The sequence below is a fragment of the Staurois parvus genome, unplaced genomic scaffold, assembly GCF_062004578.1.
Source record: "Staurois parvus isolate SC_StPar_1 unplaced genomic scaffold, SC_StPar_1.0 ptg000114l, whole genome shotgun sequence".
NCBI classification, from domain to species: domain Eukaryota; kingdom Metazoa; phylum Chordata; class Amphibia; order Anura; family Ranidae; genus Staurois; species Staurois parvus.
The window spans coordinates 910,330-932,851 of NW_028317910.1; the positions used below are offsets into that span (position 1 = coordinate 910,330).

Genomic DNA, 22,522 nt, shown 5'->3' on the forward strand with positions numbered 1-22,522 from the left:
GTCCCGCTAGTCGCTCCGCCCCAAAACTCGGGGCACTTCTGGTTTATGGAACGCATTAACTTCCTATCGAACACACCGTGTGGACCGCATACGGTACTGTAAAGTTACTAAAGACATCGAGAAAAAACTACCTAGAAAGGCGAGGTTACGCCCACAAGCAATAATTTATAGTATTAGCGAGTTAAAAAGTAAAGAGGGCGCAGTTTCGGAGGCACGCCTACAAGCAAACTTGTGCGGGAAGGTGGGGTTTCAGGAGGAAGCGCTCATATTATCAACCAATTAGATGGGGGGTGTTGGCGGTAGGCGGGTTGCCAGAGTGAAAGATGGCGGACCGGCTGACTCAGTTGCAGGATGCGCTGAATTCGGTGAGTGATTGGCGGTGTGTTCTGGGCCCTGAGCGTATGTACTGCTCGGTGTTTGTTGTCTGGGCCTCTGTTATATGTGACCACCCACAGTCTGTACAGGCCTGCGTGGTGTGAGGAAAAGAGGCAATAAGGGCATTTCCCTCAGGCCCTGAGCTGTCCTATGGCCCTTGGGCTTCAGGTAGGGTGGGAACCCCCTCTATAGTAAACCTAGAAAAATGGGGTGAATGATGAAGCTGATACCCTTCTGAAATAACTATCTGCCTGGCTCCTATGATCTACTCCAGGGGGGGGGGGGTCTGTAAACATTCCAAAGAAAGGGCCTGTGTACTGTTCTACAGACTTTCTGGGAGGAGGGAAATTAAAGCATGCTTTGATATAGGGGGAGAAGTGGTGCCCCCGTGTCGGTGTTGGGAGTGGTGCCCCCGTGTCGGGGGCAGGAAAGCACCTCAAGGGCCAGAGAGAGGCAAACAAAGGTCTGTATCTGGCCCCTGGGCCGCAGTGTGGAGACCACTGATCTACTAGCTTCAGGGCTTATATGACTGGGAGCAGGGCTAGAGCGTAAAGAGGAGCTACAGGAATTCATTTTAAGTTAAAAATCTGTTACAAATACTGTAGGTGCTGACTTCACTAAAAGGACACTTACCTGTACTGGGGTCCAGCACTGTCCTCACCCATGCCAGTTCTTTGGTGTTCTTCAGATCCCTGGTGCTGCCATCTTGGCTATGGGAGCCAGCTGTGACTCCTTGCTGTTTCACAGACGTCTCCCCACTGCACATGCACAAGTCATGCTACACTTTTAGAGTGGTCCTGCAGCCTCCTGAGACATGTGTTTTGCTGCAGGAGGTTGCGGGAGGGGAGGGGCCTTGAACTGCCATAATTCTTGCCTGGGCAAGCAGAATAGAAGTCAGAAAAGTTCCCACTCAAAAAAAAAAAAGTTGCAATAATGGTATAGTAGGGGAAAGAGAAGGATAAGTGGAAACTCATTATTGAAAATGGAAAATTTAAAAGTCAGCAGCTACAAAGCCTGTGACTGCTGACTTTTAGTATAAGGACACTTACCTGTCCAGTAAAGTCCGATTCTTCAGTCAGCTTTGGTTGCTGGCGTCAGCATCTTCAGTAAGGGAAACCGGAAGTGATGCCTCGCAGCGTCACAGCCGGTTCTCCACTGCACTCTGTGAATGGGCTGCAGTCTTCTGGGACCTGTGAAGTGTCCCAGAAGGCTGCAAACTGACCTGGAAGTGGGAGCGGGTACATGTTAGAATCAGCACGCCCCCCCCCCCCCCAAAAAAAAATACAAACAGTGCCAAATGTGGTAGTGGAGGGGGGAAAGAAGGCAGATAGGGATTTCCGCTTTGAGTGAAGGATCAGTGCAGCAGCCAGGTATCTAGCATGTTTCCTTTAACTATGGCCAGTGTTATTGTTTTTGATATCCTGCAGGGATGGGTTATATAGGTGATTTTCCTGTGTCCCTGTTGGGGAGGAGTGGGTGGATGGGGAATTTTCTTTTGTCATTGTGGGGTGACCGGAGGGAGGGATAGGTGGTGCAGAAGGGAGATTTATCGGTTTGGGGATTTTTGTGTGTTGTGTGCCCGAAGGTGGGATTTTCCTGGGAGGGGTGATGACACTGAGGCCCATTAACCACTTCAAGTCCAGACACTTCTACCCCCTTCCTGTCCAGGACAATTTTCAGCTTTCAGTGCTGTCACACTTTGAATGAAAATTGCGCGGTCATGCAACACTGTACCCATATGAATTATTTAGCATTTTTGAGACAGATATAACTTTATTTTGGTGGTATTTATTCATCACTGGAATTTTTATATGTTTTGCTATATAAATGGAAAAAGTCCAAAAGTTTGGAAATAAATAATCTTTCTTCATAAAACGTGGCCAAAATGTATTCAGTTATCTTTTTAGTAAAAAAAAAAAAAAAAAAATCCAAATTAGTTTATAACCAAAAATTATAATTTTTTTAAAAAAATTTTGTACATCTCTATTTTATTTTATATTTGTTTTGTTTTTTTCATACTGTCACCCTATCAGTACAGTGTCACCATAGTGAAACTGTACTACTTGTGGGGGGGTGATGACTTTTTTTTTTTTTTACACTGATTGCTTTTACACCCATAAAGGCTGTAAAAGCAATAATTTCTCCGTCTATCTGACTGCATTCTTGCAGCCATTGAGAAATACTGAGAGTTGTGATTGGTCACAGCTTGTCACATGGTACAAGGTTGTTGTGAATAGCCTTGTACCATGTGACCTTTGTGATCGTTCACAGATTTCACAAGTAGTAAGCAATGATGTCAGAAGTGACATCATTGCTTACTACTATTCATGTGATCACTGAGTGGAAAATCGGTGATCACATGATCGGGACCTCAAACAGAGGTCCCATACAGTGATCGATGTTCCGCTGTGTCCGGCACCAAATCGCGGTGCTGCGTGCACAGCCTATAAATGTGGGCACCGTTTATGAACGTCACCCCGCTCCTGCACTGCTCCCGTCCGGCCTGTTATGTACATGGGCTGGACGGGATGTGGTTAAATAGAGTAAGGGAAATGATTAAGACTGGAACAGACAGAATCTGAAGCAGCAGTGCGGGACAACCAATCGGCTTTTAACTTTCAATTTCAAAGCGTTACTGAACAAGCTTAAGGTGGTTCTAAAGTCCTTAAAGTGGTACTTCACTCTCTCAATTAACATTGACTATTTTAAATCCTTATCCTGCTACAATTAGTAACTAGATATGAAAGTATGTCCTATTTACTTGTTTTAAACAGTTTTTTTTATACATATCTTTAGTTACTTCCTAGTTTCCATGCCTAGGCAAATGAGGTCATACATCCCAGGAGTCTTCAGGTGGGGAAGAGGGGTTTTCTCAGTTAACCCTCCTGCCTGCATGTCGGAGCTAAGGGCAGATGGATTCCAGGAAGTATATGCTACTTGAATCATCTACCCTTACTGGCCATGGACGGAAAAGCTAGGCGAGTGTTTTTCTAAGTGGTTTTGTCGCCAAACTAAAACATGAAGATATGGATGGGGGAGGTTGCTTTGAACATTAAAAATGAATTAAGCAGCGCTTTTGGTTGGTGGCGCTCAGATAATGTAGTTTCTCTTTAATGCATTTTCTGCATTAAGGAAAAACCTTCCACTATGTGTTCCCCAAGCCTCCCTGCCTCCCACCTGAGTCCTGATTTAATCCTGCCCTATGCCCGGCTGCAGGTCTTCTTTCCCTGGTCTCCCAGGCTTTGTTGAGAGCAGCAGGAGCCAGTGAGTGGGGGGCAGGGCTCAGCTGTGCTGTGTATGAGCAAGCCTGCACATCTGCTCCCATAGCAAGTGCTGTTGGGACAGACGCTGAAGTGGAAAAGCCAAGATTGCAAACGAGGAACCCCAGAAGAGGAAGTTCAGGTATACTCTGTGCAATACCACAGCACAGAGCAGGTAATTTTAACATATATTTTTTTTTTAATTAAAAATAGACTTTACAAATGCCTTAAAGGCATTCTAAACCTTCCCACCTTTACTTTTTGTTTTTCACCTGCATAAGATGTGCACTGATCATGTAGTTTCACGGTGAGGCATGTGGCATGGCACTGCATGATATCGGTCTGTCTAAAAATTCGCACTTCCTGTAAAGAACTGTATAAACCACAATATTTGTTTCTTTCGGTCTAGTGCTCTGAAGTAAGAGTTTAACAATAATTCGATCTGATGCAGACACAAACAGGCAGAGCTCACCATGCTGAAAATAAAAAAACTAATATGGTTGCATAAGTGTGCACACCCTTATTATTATTATTATTATTCAGTATTTATAAAGCGCCAATAGTTCGCTCAGCGCTGTACATTACAAAGGGAGACAGAACATGTGACAGAACAATACCAATACAATGCAAAACATGAGGGGATCAAGGGCCCTGCTCTTTCGAGCTTACAATCTAGGAGGGAGGGGGTGGTGGCACAGGAGGAGATAGCTGTGGGGGATGGAGTGGTAGGAAGAGTGGAGGAGGGAGGCAAGTTAGCAGGGGGTGGGGTAGGCTTCCCTGAAGAGATGGGTTTTCAGGGTGCGCCTAAAGGAGAGGAGAGTAGGTGATAATCTGATGGGTTGGGGCTAATACATGGTTGAAGCACCTTTTAATTTTATTCCAGCACTCAGTCTTTTTGGGTATGAGTCTATCAGCATGGCACATCTTGACTTGGCAATATTTGCCCACTCTTCCTTGCAAAAACACTTCAAATTTGTCAGAGGGCATCTCCTGTGCACAGCCCTCTTCAGGTCACCCCACAGATTTTCATTCAGATTCAGGTCTGGGCTCTGGCTGGACCATTCCAAAACTTTAATCTTCTTCTGGTGAAGCCATTCCTTTGTTGATTTGGATGTATGCTTTGGGTCGTTGTCACACTGAGAGATGACGTTCCTCTTCATGTTCAGCTTTCTAGCAGAAGCCTGAAGGTTTTGTGCCAATATTGACTGGTATTTGGAATTGTTCATAATTCCCTCTACCTTGACTAAGGCCCCAGTTCCAGTTGAAGAATAACAGCCCCAAAGCATGATGCTGCCACCACCATGCTTCTTCGTACGTCTTGCCACTATACCCCATAGCCCAGACATATGAATAATACGGGAGATTGTTGTCACATGTACAACACAGCCAGTACTTGCCGGATATTCCTGCAGCTCCTTTAGTGTTACTGTAGGCCTGTTGGAAGCCTCCCAGACCAGTTTTCTTCTCGTCTTTTCATCAATTTTGGAGGGACGTCCAGTTCTTGGTAATGTCACTTTTGCGCCATATTTTCTCCTCTTGATGACTGTCTTCACTGTGTTCTATGGTATATCGAATACCTTGGAAATTCTTTTGTACCCTTCTGACTGATACTTTTTAACAATGAGATCCATCTGATGCTTTGGAAGCTCTCTGCAGACCATGGCTTTTGCTGTAGGATGCGACTAAGAAAATGAACTTTATTTGGGGTTAATCAGAGGCACTTTAAATGATGGCAGGTGTGTACTGACTCCTATTTAACATGATTTTGAATGTGATTACTTAATTCTGAACACAGCTACATCCCCAGTTATGAGGGTGTGCACACTTATGCACATTATTTTAGTTTTGGTTTACAAACCCCCCCCCCCCCCCCAAAAAAAAAAGATTTCAGTTTTGTTTTTCAATTGAGTTGTACAGTTTATAGGTCACGTTAAAGGTGGAAAAAGTTCTGAAATTATTTCTTTGTCTCATTATTTATTTATTTTTTTTTTACATCACAGGAACCTGACATTTTAAAAGGAGCGTGGAGACATTTTATTTATCTCATCTGTCTACATATATACACACACCTCAAAAAAATTAAAGGAACACTTTGAAAACACATCCAGTCTCAATGGGAAAAAATCTCATGCTGGATATCTATACTGACATGGACTGGGTAAAGTGTTAGGAATGTAAGGATGCCCCATCGTTTGATGGAAATGAAAAAAATCAACCTACAGAGGGCTGAATTCAAAGACACCCCAAAAGGGAAAAAATGATGCAGCAGGCTAGTCCATTTTGCTGAAATTTAATTGCAGCAACTCAAAATGGTACTCAGTAGCTTGTATGGCCCCCACGTGCTTGTGTTCATGCCTGACAACGTTGGGACATGGTCTTAAAGCGGAGTTCCACTCACCCTGTCAAAAAATAAAAGTCAGCAGCTACAAAAAACTGTAGCTGCTGACTTTTAAAAAACAGCCACTTACCTGTCCCACGGTGTGTCCGCTGCAGCCCGTTTCACCGGCTGTCCTGTATTCCAGGAGGCCAGCATCTTCAGTGTGGGCACCCGGCTGTGATGGCTTGTGGCTTCACAGCCGGGTACCCACTGAGCATGTGGGAGTAGCACTGCACTTCATGAATGGTCCTGTAGTCTTCTGGGACCTGTCACGTGTCCCAAAAGATTACAGGGAGGACACCTTCCGATTGCCTAGGCGATGGGACCGGAAGTGGGAGCTGGTACCTGTCAAATTCGGGTACCCGCTCCTTCTGCCTCCCAAAGGTGCCAATCCTTAATGGGGAGCAGTCCTTAAAGAGGAAATTCCTTTTTTGGGTGCAGCTCCACTTTAATGAGACGACTGATGTGTCCTGGGGTATTTCCACCTAGATCTGGACCAGGGCATCACTGAACTCCTGGATAGTCTGAGGTGCAACCTGACAGCTTCGGATGTACCAAAACATGGTATCCCAGAGATGTTCTGTTGGATTTAGGTCAGGTGAGCATGGGGGCCATTCAATGGTATCAATTCCTTCATCATCCAGCAGCTGCTTGCATACTCTCTCCACATGAGGCTGGGCATTGTCATGCACCAGGAGGAACAGAGGAACCCAGGACACACTGCACCAACGTAGGGTCTGACAATGAGTCCAAGGATTTCATCCTGATACCTAATGCCAGTCAGGGTACCATTGTCTAGCCAGTAGAGATCTGTTTGTCCCTCCATGGATATGCCTCCCCAGTCCATCACTGACCCACCACCAAAACAGTCATGCTGAATGATGTTTCAGGCAGCATAACATTCTTCACGGCTTCTGCAGACCCTTTCACATCTGTCACATGTGCTCAGGGTGAACCTGCTGTCATCTGTGAAAAGCACAGGGTGCCAGTGACGTATCTGGTGTTCAATGGCAAATGCCAACCGAGCTCTATGGTGCCAGGCAGTGAGAACAAGGCCCACTAGAGGGCGTTGGGCATTGAAGTCTTTCTGATTGTTTGGTCAGAGACATTCAGAGACATTCACACCAGTGGCCTGCTGGAGGTCATTTTGTAGGGCTCTGGCGGTGCTCATCCTGTTCCTCTTTGCACGAAGGAGCAGATACCAGTCCTGCTGATGGGTTAAGAACTTTCTACGGCCCTGTCCAGCTCTCCTAGAGTAACTGCCTGTCTCCTGCAATCTCCTCCATGCTCTTGAGACTTGCTGGGAGATTCAGCAAACCTTCTGGCAATGGCATGTATTGATGTGCCATCCTGGAGGAGGTGGACTGCCTGTGCAACCTCTGTATCGCCTCATGCTACCAGTAGTGACACTGATCCTAGCCAAATGCAAAGCTAGTGAAAAACAGTCAGAAAAGATCAGGAGGGAAAAGAAGTCAGTGGCCTCCACCTGTAAAACAATTCCTGTTTTGGGGGTTGACTCATTGATGCCCATCTAATGCACCTGTTAATTTCATTAACACCAAAGCAGCTGAAACTGATTAACAACCCCCTCTGCTACTTAACTGACCAGATCAATATCCCAGACGTTTAACTGACTGACTATACTCTGATTTAAAAAGTGTTCCTTAATTTTTTTTTTTTTTTTTGAGATGTGTGTTGACTTTTTATTAATATCACGACTATCAATGAATATGCTTTTTAAAAATACAGTCTGGTAACATACAATAACTTTTATTGAAAGTAGAACAAAAATTGGACAGAAAACAAAATTTTACATAAAATCAAAAAAACCTAAATTTGCTGCGCAATAATTAAACAAAAAAAAAACGCGGCCATTATCGACACCCCCTTTTTTTTTTTTTTTTTTTTTTATCGTTGAAACACCTATTTTCAGCTGATCATTTTCGGCAGCCAATATATCGGTGGATCACTGTCATAAGCCACCCCCACCTCCACCCAGCACCTCACTCACTGCCCTTGAGATTGCCAATCACTTCAAAAACAAGATTGACACAATTCGCAAGGACATCGCTGCAACTCACACACCCTCTCAACCCGTCCCCTCTCACACAGCTACCCCCTCATCCCCCCTCTCCCTCGACATAACCTGCAGGGACTTCGTCGCTGCTCAAACTCCCTCCAACCCCATTCCCCCTCACTCAACTACCCCCTCATCACCCCTCTCCCACGGCCCCACCACTGCTCTGACCCCCACTTCCACCCCACCCTACATTCTTCATACTGAAGCCCCCCCCCAACACTCCGCACCTTTGACCTTTACTACCATCCAAGATCCTCTCTGATGCCCGCCTCACCACCTGCCCCCTCGACCTTATCCCCTCACAACTCCTACTACCTCCCTCCCCCTCCATCCTACACTCCCTCACCCACATCTTTAATCTCTCCTCCGGCACTTTCCCCTCCCCTCTGAAACATGCACACATCACCCCCATACTTAAAAAGCCCTCCCTGGACCCCAATGACCCAAACAACCTCAGATCCATCTCCCTGCTCCCATTTACATCTAAACTCCTCGAGTGCCTCGTCTACACCCGCCTATGCTCTCACCTCAACGACAACCACCTCCTCGATCCCCTACAGTCCGGCTTCCGTCCCCTACACTCCACCGAAACCGCCCTACTCAAACTCTCCAACGACCTGCTAACCGCCAAAGCTAATGGCCATTATTCAGTGCTCCTACTCCTTGACCTCTCTGCAGAAGCCTTCGACACAGTCAACCACCCCCTCCTCCTAAAAAAAAAAAAAAAAAAAAAAAAAAAAAAAAAAAAAAAAAAAAAAAAACTACACTCCCTCGGCCTCAGATTCTGCTCTCTCCTGGCTCTCATCCTACCTGTCACAACGCTCTTTCAGCGTTACCTATAATGCTACCACTTCCCCCTCACTCCCCCTCTCTGTTGGGGTCCCTCAAGGCTCTGTCCTCGGGCCCCTTCTCTTCTCCATCTACACCTCCTCCCTTGGCCAACTCATACACTCACGGCTTCAACTACCACCTATATGCCGACGACACACAAATCTATCTCTCAACCCCCCACCTCACCCCCTCGGTCTCCGCCCGAATCACACACCTACTGAGCGACATATCTGACTGGATGTCGCTCCACTTCCTTAAACTGAACCTCTCCAAAACCAAGTTTCTTGTCTTCCCCCCAGCCCGGACACCACCCCCCATTGACTTCTCCGTCACATCCAACAACGCCACCATCAAACCCGCCCCGCAGGCCAGAGTACTTGGTGTCATTCTGAACTCCAACCTATCCTTCCAGCCCCAAGTCCAATCTTTAACAAACTCGTGCAGACTCCACCTCTGCAACATCGCAAAAATACGCACGTTCCTAACCCCAGAAACCACTAAACAGCTCATCCACTCCCTCATCATATCGCGACTCGACTACTGGAACTCCCTCCTCACTGGCCTGCCTCGCCGCTGGCTATCCCCGCTTCAGTCGATCCTGAATACGGCTGCCAGACTCATTCACCTTTCCAACCGCTCCATCTCCGCCACCCCCCTCTGCCAATCACTCCACTGGCTTCCGATTGCGCAACGGATCAAATTTAAAATCCTAACACTGACCTACAAAGCTGTCCACCATACTGCCCCGAACTACATCACTGACCTAATATCCAAGTACCGCCCAGCACGCACACTCCGCTCCTCACAAGACCTCCTTCTCTCTAGTTCCCTGGTCTCCTCCTCCCATGCCCGCCTCCAGGACTTCTCCAGGGTGTCACCCATCCTCTGGAACTCCCTGCCCCAACCCATCAGATTATCACCTACTCTCCTCTCCTTTAGGCGCACCCTGAAAACCCATCTCTTCAGGGAAGCCTACCCCACCCCCTGCTAACCTGCCGACCTCCTCCACTCTTCCTACCGCTCCATCCCCCACAGCTATCTCCTCCTGTACCACTATCCCCTCCCTCCTAGATTGTAAACTCGAAAGAGCAGGGCCCTCGAACCCCTCATGTTTTGCATTGTATTGGTATTGTTCTGTCACATGTTCTGTCCCCCTTTGTAATGTACAGCGCTGAGCGAGCCATTGGCGCTTTATAAATACTGTATAATATAATAATAATAAACATGGGGTGGCTTAGTGGTTAGCACGTCTACCTTGCAATGAAATGGGTCATGGGTTTGATTCCCGACCATGGCATCTCCTGCATGGAGTTTGCATGTTTTCCCTGTGCTTGCATGGGTTTCCTCCGGGTACTCCGGTTTCCTCCCACAGTGCAAAGACATGCTGATAGGTGAATTGATTCCTGTCCAAATTGGCCCTAGTATGTGTATGTATGAATGTGAGTTAGGGACCTTAGATTGTACACCCCTTGAGGGTTAGGGACTGATGTGAATGTACAATATATATATATGTAAAGCGCTGTGTAAATTGACAGCGCTATACAAGTACCTGAAATAAATAAACCCATATTATTTTCACAATAGAAAACTTATCAGATGGTAATTTTGAAAGTGATGACAGCAAGATGTCTCAAAAAGTTTAGACAGAGCCATGTTTACCATGATGTAGTGCCCTCTCTTTTAACAACGCTCTGTAAAGGTCTGGGAACTGAGGAGACCTGAAATTGTCCAACAATTTTTAGATGCAGCTTTTCACAGATCAGTTAATCTCTACCCATTTTTACTTCTAAAACACTGACTCTCTAAGATGCTCTTTTTATACTCAAGCATGTTACTGACCTAGCTCTTTCTTGTTAGTACTATGTACTTTGCCAGCTTTTTGTTGCCCTTTCCTGACTTTTTTCGAGACTTCTTGCTGTCATCCGTTTCAGAATTACTTTTTTTTTTTTTTTCTTAAAATGGTATGTTTTTATGTAGATTTTACACAGCGTCCCAAATGTTTTTGAAATGGGGATTGTACCTACCTTCATCCCTGATTCAGAGAACTTCACTGCTTGGTCCCACCATAAGCCTTTTAGTCTGTCCTTTTGAAAAACAAAATGGCCACACCACACTGTGCATTCACACCCCACACCTATTGATTTTATGAGCGCACCATGCTCATAGTGGCCTCAGTTGGTCACTTAGTGTAAGGCTTTCCCATAAGAATGCATTGAAGTTCTCCTCTAACCAGTTAAAATGGTCTCAACTCGCTATGTGCTGGGTGAACGTTTGCCATATTGTGAAAATCTGCACAGCATAAATACACGTTATGGCACTCTAAACCTACATGTGTGCTCTTCTCCAGCATGTTCAGTGTAGGCTCTGCCCCCCACCATTTCCCCTACCACTACTTCCAGGGTCCTAGGCATCCTCTTCAACCCTGGGGTGGCCACCGATGATTTACCTCCCAAGCATGTACACAGGAGTTATATTGCTCTTGGAGCCTGGCCCAATGAGGGTACACTGCATGGCTTCTGCATTCCAGGGGGGAGAGAGGGAGATATTTCTTGCAGAAGAGATTTTGTATGTTTCTAAATCAACATTTCCTACCTCCTAGCCATTTTTTTTCTCCAAATTTAATTCTGATTTAAAGCTCACCAATCCCTTTTTTTTTTTTTTTTTTCCAGATTAAAAAATGCAGTTTTGGATGCAGTATTTGCCTTGTCTCTGGTGATTTGTATTTATTATTTTTTTCCTGCAGTAATTAATTTCTGTCACTAGATGTCCTCAGTCTTCTAGGATGAACTATGTTCAGTGTTACTGGTAGACTGAGGACATGTTGTTAGTACAGTCATGGAGCAGCCTCCTGAGGGGGTGTCAGCACAACAACATGCAGTATTAGGATGGATAGAACAGCACTGAGGTCTTTATAAAAATAAATGTAGGTGCAACAGCATGGTCCATCACTGCAAAGTCCTGCCTATAGCAGTGTTCGTTCTGTGTTTTACATCGGCCCAAGAAAACCTGTGACAGTGTAAATGAAATTGGTGTCTAAAGGTGGCCACAGATGGATTGAACTTCAGCCATTTCAGCAGGGCCTGGCTGAATTTCAAGCTATGTGTGGCAATTGCAGTTGAATAGAAGTCAACCTACCTTTCAACTTCCTTGATTGATAAAAGGTACTCATTGAGACAATGGTCCAGGACAAGGTGATACTGCAAAATCTGGCAACCTTGGGCCAATAGATTTTTGCCCCCTTTATGGAGCTTTAGCTGTCTTGTTCTTGTCAGGTGACTGTGCTCTTGGGACTGTGGCCGGTTCAATCCTGGAACCATCCTTCTCCTTTTAAACCCCCCCCCTTTCTTCCCCCACTACTTCTTTACCTTTTGCTCTTGTTTATTGGTACATTGCTGAATAATTCACCGACTCTGGTCCTAGTTTTCCCTGGGGCCATGGCTGGGGTGGGCCATCCGGACGTGTCTATCTTTTTCTACTTCTACTATAGCTATTCGGTTGCTAAAAGCCACCATTTGAGGGACTATCTTTGTTCATAAGTTGATTGGCATATTGTGTTCAGTTGTCATTTATTTTGACATGTTAATGGAACTTGATAATGTACCACTCCCTGCGTAAAAACATTCTTTATTTATGATACCTGTTATGTGACGTGATGGGTTTTGTGATATTTTAATAAAACATTTGAGTACGAAAAGGAGCTCAATCAGCAGCTGCAGACAATGGTTGCAGCACTGATCAGTGTATTCTGACAGTGGGGGAGGTTCCCAGCTGTCAGAATGCAATAGTGCAGAAGGGAGAATTACCCCCATCCATCTCAAATGTGTGGATGGGGGAATCTGATCAGTGTGGTTGTGTAGGGTGTTTGTGTTTTTTTTTTTTTTTTTTTTTTTTTTTTTTTTTTCCCTCGTTCAACTGGTAGGCTGAACCATTATTGGCCAGCTATCTATAGGTTGTCACACTGCTTAATCCCTTGACCCTCAGCTTCTCTGTAAGATTCCTTGTTTTCTCAGCCTCATTCAGCATCTACTTAGAAAGCTCTTCACATGACAGGAATATGAATCTCATAAACTTTTTTTATTTTTTCCTTCTGTGCATATGAAGCTTGCTGATCAGTTCTGCAATGCCATCGGAGTGCTGCAACAGTGTGCCCCTCCAGCATCGTTTAATAACATCCAAACGACAATAAACAAGGATCAGCCGCCCAACCCCACAGAAGGTAATCTGAATGTTTTGATTGGAGATCCAACAGCTGAATACATGTTTGTATCTCCAGGTCCTGCTTGGTTTGTGTAGATGAACACAGTGCAATATTAGAGTACAATATTTTAAAATGTATCCAAACCAAAGAACAAATTTGGGCTCATTCACACTGGAATTCTCAAATCACTTTTCCCTGCATGTAGATGTCTCTGACTTTTAAGTGTGTTTAGCCACATTTAGTGTCTAATCAGATCCTGGACACACCATTCTGTTTTCTCAACACACAGTTAAACTGACTGCACCTAAACACAGGTAAATGCTCAGTGTGAATAGCTTCATTGAAAGATCATTGCATGCATTTATCTGCATTTGGGAATGTCCTCTAAACACATATAAGGGCTCATTCCCATAGGTACAGAGCTCTGTACAGTGTGAAGAGCTGTTTGTCTATCTTTTGTCCTAGCCTGTAGCTGTGTGCAGGCAGCCCCTTTAAGTGAATGAATATGCATCAACTGTACAGACTCACCCACACAGTCAAGTTTGACAGGTACTGGGGGACTGCGCACCTGTCCCTGCATACCTGATCATTGAGACTGTACGGGTGTGTCTGTACAGCAGATGGTGTATCCTTTCACTTGTATAGGCTGCCTGCATAACAAACATCTGTTTACATTGTACAGAGCTTTGCATCTATGTGTATGAGCCCCAACTGAAGGTTTGGCACTTCAGTCAAACCAGGTGATTGTGCCAGTAATGTATTTCCTGTCCTGGGATGACAGTGCTCACTCACTGTATCTTTGGAGGGACAGTGCTGTCAACCTAGGACAGGGCTACAGAATTCTACCCCTCTTGATTCCTCCTGTAACACACTGCCTTTCCTGGGATGTTCACACTCAGATGAGAGGCTTTGCAATAGAATCTGTGATCTACTCCTGCCAGCATGTCAAACATTGACATGTGTTTGTGTCAATGCCGGTGCTGCATGTGTTATCCACCTCAGAGCTGCATTCAGGCAGCCCATGGAAGTGGATAACAAGCATCTGCCAGCAGCTGCGCAGAGGACAGGCTTAATCACCCATCTAAATGAGCCCTAAGACTTTGCATACCTCCTTCCTTTTTTATTTTTTTATTGCCATGGAATTTATTTGATTTAAACTGTTGTGAGTTGTTGTGTTTTTTTTATTTTTATTTTAGGGCTTTTAGTATATTTTGAAATTGGGTTAGTTTTTTTGTTTTTTTTAATATTTGGATGTCTCTTCATGTCAGAGTATGCCCAGCTGTTTGCAGCTCTCATTGCCCGGACAGCAAAAGACATTGATGTTCTTATTGATTCTCTGCCCAGCGAGGAATCCACAGCAGCATTACAGGTGAGACAGGCAACTGATATGTTGGAATGAGCTTTGTAGAATGCAGCTTGTATGCCTTTATATCCTATGGGAAAATGTTGTAATTTTTTTTTTTCTTATCTTTTGCTGGCTGCTTATGCCAATATTGGTTTGTTATTATTGTTAATATTATTATACAGGATTTATATAGCACCAACAGTTTGCTCAGCGCTTTACAATATAAAGGGAGACAATACAGCAACAATACAGTTCAATACAAGAGGGATAGGAGGGCCTGATCGTGGGAGCTTACAATCTAAGAGGGAGGGGTTTTGTCACATCTGCTGTATACAGGGGTCAGTTTTTTGCAAGAAAATAAAATGTGCTTTTAGGGATTTACTCCTGGCTTCAGAACTTAACATCTATCTGTAAAATTCCTGAACCTTGGTGGGTAGTAGAGGCTCTGGATGTGAAAGATGAAAGGTGGGGGGGAGTGGGGGCTGTGCAGCTTGGTGTCAAAATTCAATTGAAATTTGGCCATCATTGCTTTTTGATTTTTGCATAACTACTCCCAGGAGTCAGCCCACTGCTTGCTGAAGGTTCTTGGGACAGAAGTACTGAAGCAAGGTGCTATAATGTATTCAGTGCTGTAAAAGTGTATTTATTTTTTTTTTTTTCCCCTTATTCCTGATTTTATTTTTTGCATATTTGTCACACTTAAATGATCCAGATCTTTAAACAAAGTTTAATATTACACAAAGATAATCCGAGTAATTACATAATGCAGTTTTTAAATTACTTCATTTTATTAAGGGAAAAACGCTGTCCAAACCTGCTTGGCCGTATCTGAAAAAGTAATTGCTCCCCCCCCCCCCTTTGCTAAATGAATAAACTGTGATTAACCACATTTTTTGGAAAGCGGTGTTAAATTTCACTTGCCACACCCAGGCATGATTACTGCAAGACCTGTTGAATCAAATCCCTTAAATAGAAGCTGTCTGATAGCACGCTAAAAGATCTCAAAAAGCAACACGCCACGTTCTAAAGAAATTAAGGAACAGATAAGAAACAAAGTAATTGACATGTATCCGTCTATAAAGGGTTACAAAGCCATTTCTAAGGCTTTTGGACTCCAGCGAACCATGATGAGAGCCATTATCCACAAACAGAGAAAACTTGGAACAGTGATGGAACAGTGATGAACCTTTACAGGAGTGGCCGGCCTACAAAAATTACTCTAAGCACAACGACAACTCATCCAAGAGGTCATAAAGAACCCAGAACAGCATCTAAAGAACTGCAGGCCTCATTTTCCTCAGTTAAGGTCAGTGTTCATAATTCAACAAAGAGACTGGGCAAAAATAGCATCCATCAGAGGGTTCCAAGGTGAAAGCCACTGCTGACCAAAAAGAACACAAGGGCTCGTCTCGCATTTGCCAAATTGCATCTTGATTATCCTCAAGACTTTCGGGCATATATTCTGTGGACTGATGAGACAAAAGTTGAACTATAAATGAAATCCTCATTTAAAAACTACATTTTGTATTTACTCTGGTTTTCTTTTGTGTAGTATTAAAATTTATTCTGAATCATTTAAGTGTGATAAATGCAAAATAAAAATAATAATCAGGAAGGGGCCAATACTTTCTCACAGCACTATGTACAGCACCCTACAACCCCTCCTACCAGCCATGATCTGCATTGTATAGAGAAACAGACCACCAAGAATGATGTCACTGGATCAATAATAAGGTATGTATTGAAAGCAGATGAACTTGGCATGTTAATGAAGTGGAGAGGGAAGCACCATGGAAGGCAAAATAAACTGCAGCTTTAAGCGCATCACATGGGGTTGTTCATATAAAAAAACCCCCAAAAAACTCCAGTTTAAGACTGATATATTCATTTGATATACTCCGATGTTCGTCATTGTCACATTTTTATTTCCTGATTCTTTAAAGGCTGCCAGTCTGTACCAGCTAGAAGAGGAGAACCATGCCGCTGCAGCTCGCCTGGAGGAGGTGGTCTACCGAGGGGACATGTTGCTGGAAAAGATCCAATCTGCTCTGGCTGACATCGCTCAGTCCCAACTGAAGACCCGAAGCTGCATCCTCACTCAGCCACTTCCAGAGAGCTAACACTAGAGGGCAGTGTTCCTCCTCTGAGAACTGATTGTGCACCTAGAGAATAAGGTGCGTCCTGTAGCCTTGCTGTCTATGCAAGCTTGTGTGTCGCCAATGGACTGAAGTACAGGAATGCCATGTGTTAAATACTCTTGTGTTCGATATGTTTAGTAAAGGATTTCTTTTTAAAGAAGACCACATGCTTCCAAAAGCCCATTATCAACCATTGTATGCACAATGCAGAGTTGAATGCCTGCAGATTTGTCCAGTCCACAGTGACTTGCACAGATAAATCATGACTGTGAGAGTGTAGAAAAAAAAAAAAAATTCAGGGCACTCCAAGTGATGACTTTGTCACTTGATTGTCCTACCTTATAAAAATCGGTAAATGCTCTTTGCTTGGTCACTTTATTTTATTTTGTTTCTGTGTTTTTTTGCCCAGTAAAAGAACTGGAGAGTTGTGAACCATAAAAACTAATTGGCAGATTTCTATAATTAAATATTTTCTGCAAATAAAATACTTGCCAAAATTCCATAACTGGCATAAAGCCAATTGATAACGTGAAAAGTCCCCTTCACACAGAGGCACCTTGCACCCTCCACTTCCAGCCAGCAGATGGAGCACTCAATCTGCTCTACCCAACACGTGTTTTAGAGCTGAAGCTGCTGATGTGATTGCTTATGGATTTTACAACCATTGCAAAAAAGTGTTACATTGAAGGTATCCTCTCCTTTTTTTGATGTTTGAAATGTTTGATAGTCTTTCTAATAAAATAAATGGTACAAAAAAATGTATATGAGCACTTTCTCATGTCTGTATCAGGGGCAGACTGACAACTCATGGGGCCCTGGGCAATAGGGAATCATGGGGCCCCGTGTCCTTGCCCAAACTCAAAAAAGCCTAGTACCAGGGGCATCTCATGGGGCCCCCTACTGACCCCGGGCCCTCGGGCACTGCCTGAGTTTCCAAATGGTCAGTCCGCCCCTGGTCTGTATGTAATGTGAGTTAAAGGATGACGTTATCTTTTATCCCTAGATTACAGCTCATCTGGGGAAAATGCTTGCCTTCCTCCACCCTTCTGCTCAATTCCCCAAAACTTCTTTCAGGACAGTACCTCGGATCGTAGCTTCTCCCACCAGACAACAGGAAACCCCCTCTTCCACCAATCTTTAAAATGAAGGCCTCTCCCCACCACTTGTAATTTTTTTTTTTTTTGGCCTGGTGGGAACACCTGGAGCCAGGATCTCTTGGGTTTTGTCCTAAGAGACCTGGTTGAGCTACTAATTTTTTGTTTCTTTAAGATACTCCTGGTCCTCCCAGCTCCATGCATGAGGTTAGGTAGTGCATGGGCTCTTCTCCACCTTCTGTACTTGTGGAGAGTCTATACTGAGCAGGGCAGCCCTGCTCTTAGGCGGCAGCGCTGATAGAAAGCTGCTGTCATCTTTTGGTGGCCGGATCATGTCCCTGGTATTCTGGAAGGGACAGGGCTACTGGGTCAGGCGCATGACATTATTTACGGCTGCTCAGTGCAGGAGGTGGAGGAATGGCTGGTGCATTATTTTTCATGGTTCAGGTCTGGCACAGTGGCACTATTGGAGTCCTGGACCAGCAAGTAATAGCCACATGGATTGGTTTGCTGCATACCCGTAATGGAGGACACAGGCTTAGCAGCAGTGGGGACAGGCACCAGCAAGGCCCAGGTAAGCGGTGATTGTGTCTGTTTTTTCACCTTTGCATTTGCCTGGGGTCTCTTGGTTTTTTTTTTTTTTGGTTTTTTTTTGTTTTTTTCTTTGTTTCCCTCCTGGTGGCTGGGGCCTGTCTTGGCACTGGGATTTCCCTTGTTGCTTCTTGTGCACTTTTTTGTTTTTGGCCCATTCATTCTAAGAGCTCTGAACAGTCAGTGAAGAAATGCCTTCATGCAAAACAAAACTGGGAGATAATTGTAAAAAGCCTTTGTGCAAAGTCTGTATTTGATGCTTCTGTTAAGGAAGAATCCGTGTCTATGGGCAGCAATCTAAATTCAAGAACAAGCTGTATGCCAATATACAATCTTTTAGTTCCTCACTGGTAGTTCCAACCCCGAGTCAAGCATCCACCTCTGCATCCTCACAGAGCTCACTGTTAACCCTTTTAGTAGAAGCAGAAGTGGGTGATACTGCCATCCAAGAGGGTCATTCCCCCACTCATTCTAATGAGGAAGAAGGGGGTGATAGTACTCCCTCAAGGTATACGTTGTCCCTAGACGAAGTGGATGGATTACTGAAAGCTATTTATGCTACATTAGGCTTGGGAAAAAGAGGGGAAAAAAGAATGAACTCTGCATGACCGTATGTACTGGGGCTTAGTGAGCCTTAAGGGTGTATTTTTCCGTTACATTCTGTGATCTATGAGGCTATCAAAAATGGTTGGATCTAGGGAGAGCCTTTTTTCCCAAAGCCCACAAGAGGCAGTTCCCCTTCGAAGAGGATCCCGCAGCTGTATGCAATAAATTTTTTAAGCCAGATGCAGCCTTTTCACAAGTATATAGATCCACTGACCTAGCCTTTGAGGACATGGGTATTTTGAAAGATCCCATGGATAAACGGGTGGATCCATTGCTTAAAAGGTCCTATCAATCATTGGTAATATTAAGCCAGCCATAACCACTACTTGAGTAGCAAAAAACCTAGAATACTGGCTTAATCAACTGAAGGTACATATTGTGGTGGATTCACCAAAGCAGGAGATCTTGGATTCTTTCTATACTCTTAGTGGTTGCATATATAGCAGATGCTTCAGCTGAGTCCATTAGAATGTCGGCAAGGTCAGCGCCCTATGTATCTCGGCCAGAAGAGCACTATGGTTAAAAACTTGGCTTGGGGATGTGGCATTGAAGAGTAGACTTTGAAGATCTCCAGTAAAAGGAATTCTGCAGTTTGGTCCAGATCTAGACTATTTTGGCTAGGATAGTGGACAAAAAAGTCCTTTCCCGTCAAAAGAAGAAAATGGCCCCTAAGCCATTTTTTTTTTTTTTTGACTGGAGCAGGTAAACAAGGCCCAGGGAAAAAGAAAAAATTGGTCGGCACAGAAGTAAAAAAAGGCAAAGGTGGATTCCTTTTTCCATCCTCCTGTGCAGACCAACAAAACACAATGGCTCACTGCTTTCAGTGGGAGGAAGGCTTCAGGGGTTCCTGCATCAGTGGAAAAGCATAGCTTCAAGTCAGTATATTGTGGCTTTGCTTTCACAGGGATACAGGATGGAGTTCACGAACCCCCCCCTCCCATGTCTGTCTAGTACAGAGACTTTCTAGGAAATTTCATCTTATCCTCAACCTGAAGCCTTTAAACGAATCCCTTCTATACAGAAAATTCAGCGTGGGCTCGATTGTCAGTCAGGAATCTTGACTCATGGTTGTTTTATGGTGTCAACAGACTTGAGGGATGCCTACCTTCATATCCCCATTGCTCTTCAGTCTCAAGTATTTCTCAGACTTGCAGTAAATATGGGAAATCAAATTCTTCCTTTACAATTGAAAGCTCTACCTTTTTTGTTTTTTTTGTCCGCTCCATGTATATACACAAAGGTAATGGCGGAAGCTCTAATGCCACGTCGTCTGCAGGGGATTGCTGTAATTCCTTACCTATACAATCTCCTTTTTTTTTTTTTTTTTTTTGCACTTTCCAGGGAAAAATTACAAGGAGGATTTGATCTGAGCCCGCACCCATCTGGAGAACTTGGGGTGGATTGTGAACTTCCAGAAATCAAATTTCGTGCCAGCACAGGAAGTACAGTTTCTAGGCTACCGGATCAATTCAGTGGAATAGCGTATCTTCCTGCCAGGGGAGAAAAAGAACAAAGTTCAGAATGTGGTAGCACTGTTGCAGTCCAATCATAGTTTATCAATAAGAGGAGTTATGTCAACTTTAGAAACTCTAACTTCAATGATGCCAGCCACTCAATGGGCATGGCTGCACTTCAGGCCACTCCCAGGAGTTTCTTCTGAGGGTGTGGGATCACAATCTGAGTTCCTTGGACACAGCATTGAAGATCCCCACCAGGGTAAAAAGCTTTTTGGTGGTGTAGGGGATCAGGCTGTCCTATCAAGAGATCTCTTTCCAGTTGAGAGAAGGGTCACTATGGATGCCAGTTCCTCGGGTTGGGGGGGCCTTTTGGAGAGGAAATCTGGCACAAGGAAACTGGTCCAGGTCAGAAGCAGAAAAACCCTCAAATTGGAGAGCACATAGGGCAGTAGCCCTAGCGTTATCAGCATTTTCTCAGGATCTTCAGGGGCACCTTGTTCAATTTCTGTCAGACAATGCCACAACTGTGGCTTACCTAAACGAGAAGCAGGGCCCTTCAGTTGCTGGCAATAGAAATCCTGAATTGGGCCAAGGACCATTTGCTATCCTTATCAGCGTTAAACCTGAAGGGCACATTGAACGAAGTGGCAGATTTTGTGAGCAGGCAATGCGTTCATAAAGCAGAGTGGTCCCTGAACACAAGTCTTTCCTCTGGTTACCCAGAGGTGGCATCCACAGGTTTACCTGTTCGCATCTAGGGAAAATGCACAGATTCCTCCCTCCCCTTTTCTTCCCCCCCCCCCCCCCCAGGGACAATGGATCCTTGGGGACAGATGCTTTGGCACACTCTTATTACGCTTTCCACCCCATTTCAGATGATCCCACAAGTGCTGAAGAAAATCTGGAAAGAAAGCGTTCCAGTTTTTATGATTACTTCTTTCTGGCCAAAGCAGTCCTGTTTTTTCCATTCTACAGATAGCAGTCACACCCTTTTGGTACCTTCCTCAAAGAAAGGATTTACTGATCCAGGGCCCAGTGAGCTACCCGGATGTAGCAGGTTTATCATTGACCACCTGGTTTATGAAGAGCAGCTGTTAAGAGAGCTGTTTTCAGAGCCCTTAATATCTACCCTGTTATCAAGTAGAGAGAAAGTAACGAGGGCTATTTATACAAACTCTTGGAAAGTTTATAATTCTTGGTGTTCTTCGGCTAACCGTACCATGGAAGACTCTGTCTCAGTGTTAGTTTTTACAAGAAAGAGCAGATAAGGGGCTAGTAATTGATACTCTTAAGATGCAGGTGGATGCCTTTAGGAGTATTCTTAAAAGGTCTATCGTTCTCTGGTCTCAAGATTTTTCCAAGCACTTGCTCGATCCAGACCAGTACCTACAAAAAAATTCCCAAAATGGGACCTGTCTGTAGTTTTACAGGCTTTGACAAATGAACCATTGGAATCAATTTCTCTGAATAATTTAACATTCAAGACAGTATTTCCAGTTGCTGTTACATCAGCATGAATCTGTGAACTACACGCCATATCCATCAGGGAGCCTTTCCTCTCTATATTCCCAGATAGGAATACTCTTGGGATGGATCCAAGTTTCTTGCTAAAAGTGGTGTCCGTTCAGAATCGTTCTCAGGACATTGTTCTTCCCACCTTTTGGCCCAATTCCTCAGGAGAAAAGGATTCAGTTCTTCATACTTTAGATGTGAGAAGAACTTTTGTTGAGTTACCTTGAGGTAACAAGAAACTTTTAGGTCTTTTGCACTTTATTTTCACGCTTCAAAAACGGCCACCAGGTATCTAAGGGGTCGATTTGCTAGGTGGCTAAGGTCAGGTATTTTTGAAGCCTATTCCAAAACTGATTTGACTCCCCTGTCTGGGATCCAGGCACATTCTACAAGAGCTCTGGCAGCCACTTGGGCAGAAAAGGCTGGTGCCACCCCAGAACAAATTTTGCAAAGCAGCTACATGCTCAAGTTTTTATGACATTTGTTCATCACTATAGATTGGACCTTCTGTCAGCAAGCAATCAGGCCTTTGGCAGAAAGGTTCTCGTTTATCCTCTCCAATACTGCCTGAAAGACATTTTTGGGAAAAAGACTTACTGGTAACTTGTTTTCCACTCGTCTTTCAGGACATTAACGACCTGCCCTTATGCTGTTGTTA

General features: G+C 44.3%; 1 protein-coding gene across 2 annotated transcripts; it reads left to right on the forward strand.

Annotated features, from left to right (window-relative positions):
- Positions 1 to 2: 2 nt before the first annotated feature.
- MED21 (mediator complex subunit 21) lies at positions 3 to 17,366 on the forward strand. Of its 2 annotated transcripts, none has more exons than XM_089671693.1 (4): positions 3 to 93; positions 13,025 to 13,139; positions 14,390 to 14,490; positions 16,410 to 17,366. In XM_089671693.1, the coding sequence occupies exons 1-4, from the start codon at positions 46 to 48 to the stop codon at positions 16,584 to 16,586; spliced, it is 441 nt and encodes a 146-aa protein (XP_089527819.1). In that variant the 5' UTR covers positions 3 to 45; the 3' UTR covers positions 16,587 to 17,366. The 2 variants fall into 2 exon arrangements, with proteins under 2 accessions (XP_089527819.1, XP_089527820.1); XM_089671694.1 differs by lacking the exon at positions 3 to 93 and adding an exon at positions 224 to 365.
- Positions 17,367 to 22,522: the final 5,156 nt, after the last annotated feature.

Excerpts from the sequence above, each read along its gene's own strand:
- MED21 (XM_089671693.1), top strand. The coding sequence starts at position 46 with ATGGAACGCATTAACTTCCTATCGAACACACCGTGTGGACCGCATACG. Across the intron at positions 13,140-14,389 it reads GCCGCCCAACCCCACAGAAG|AGTATGCCCAGCTGTTTGCA; the intron begins GTAATCTGAATG and ends TCTTCATGTCAG. Across the intron at positions 14,491-16,409 it reads AATCCACAGCAGCATTACAG|GCTGCCAGTCTGTACCAGCT; the intron begins GTGAGACAGGCA and ends GATTCTTTAAAG.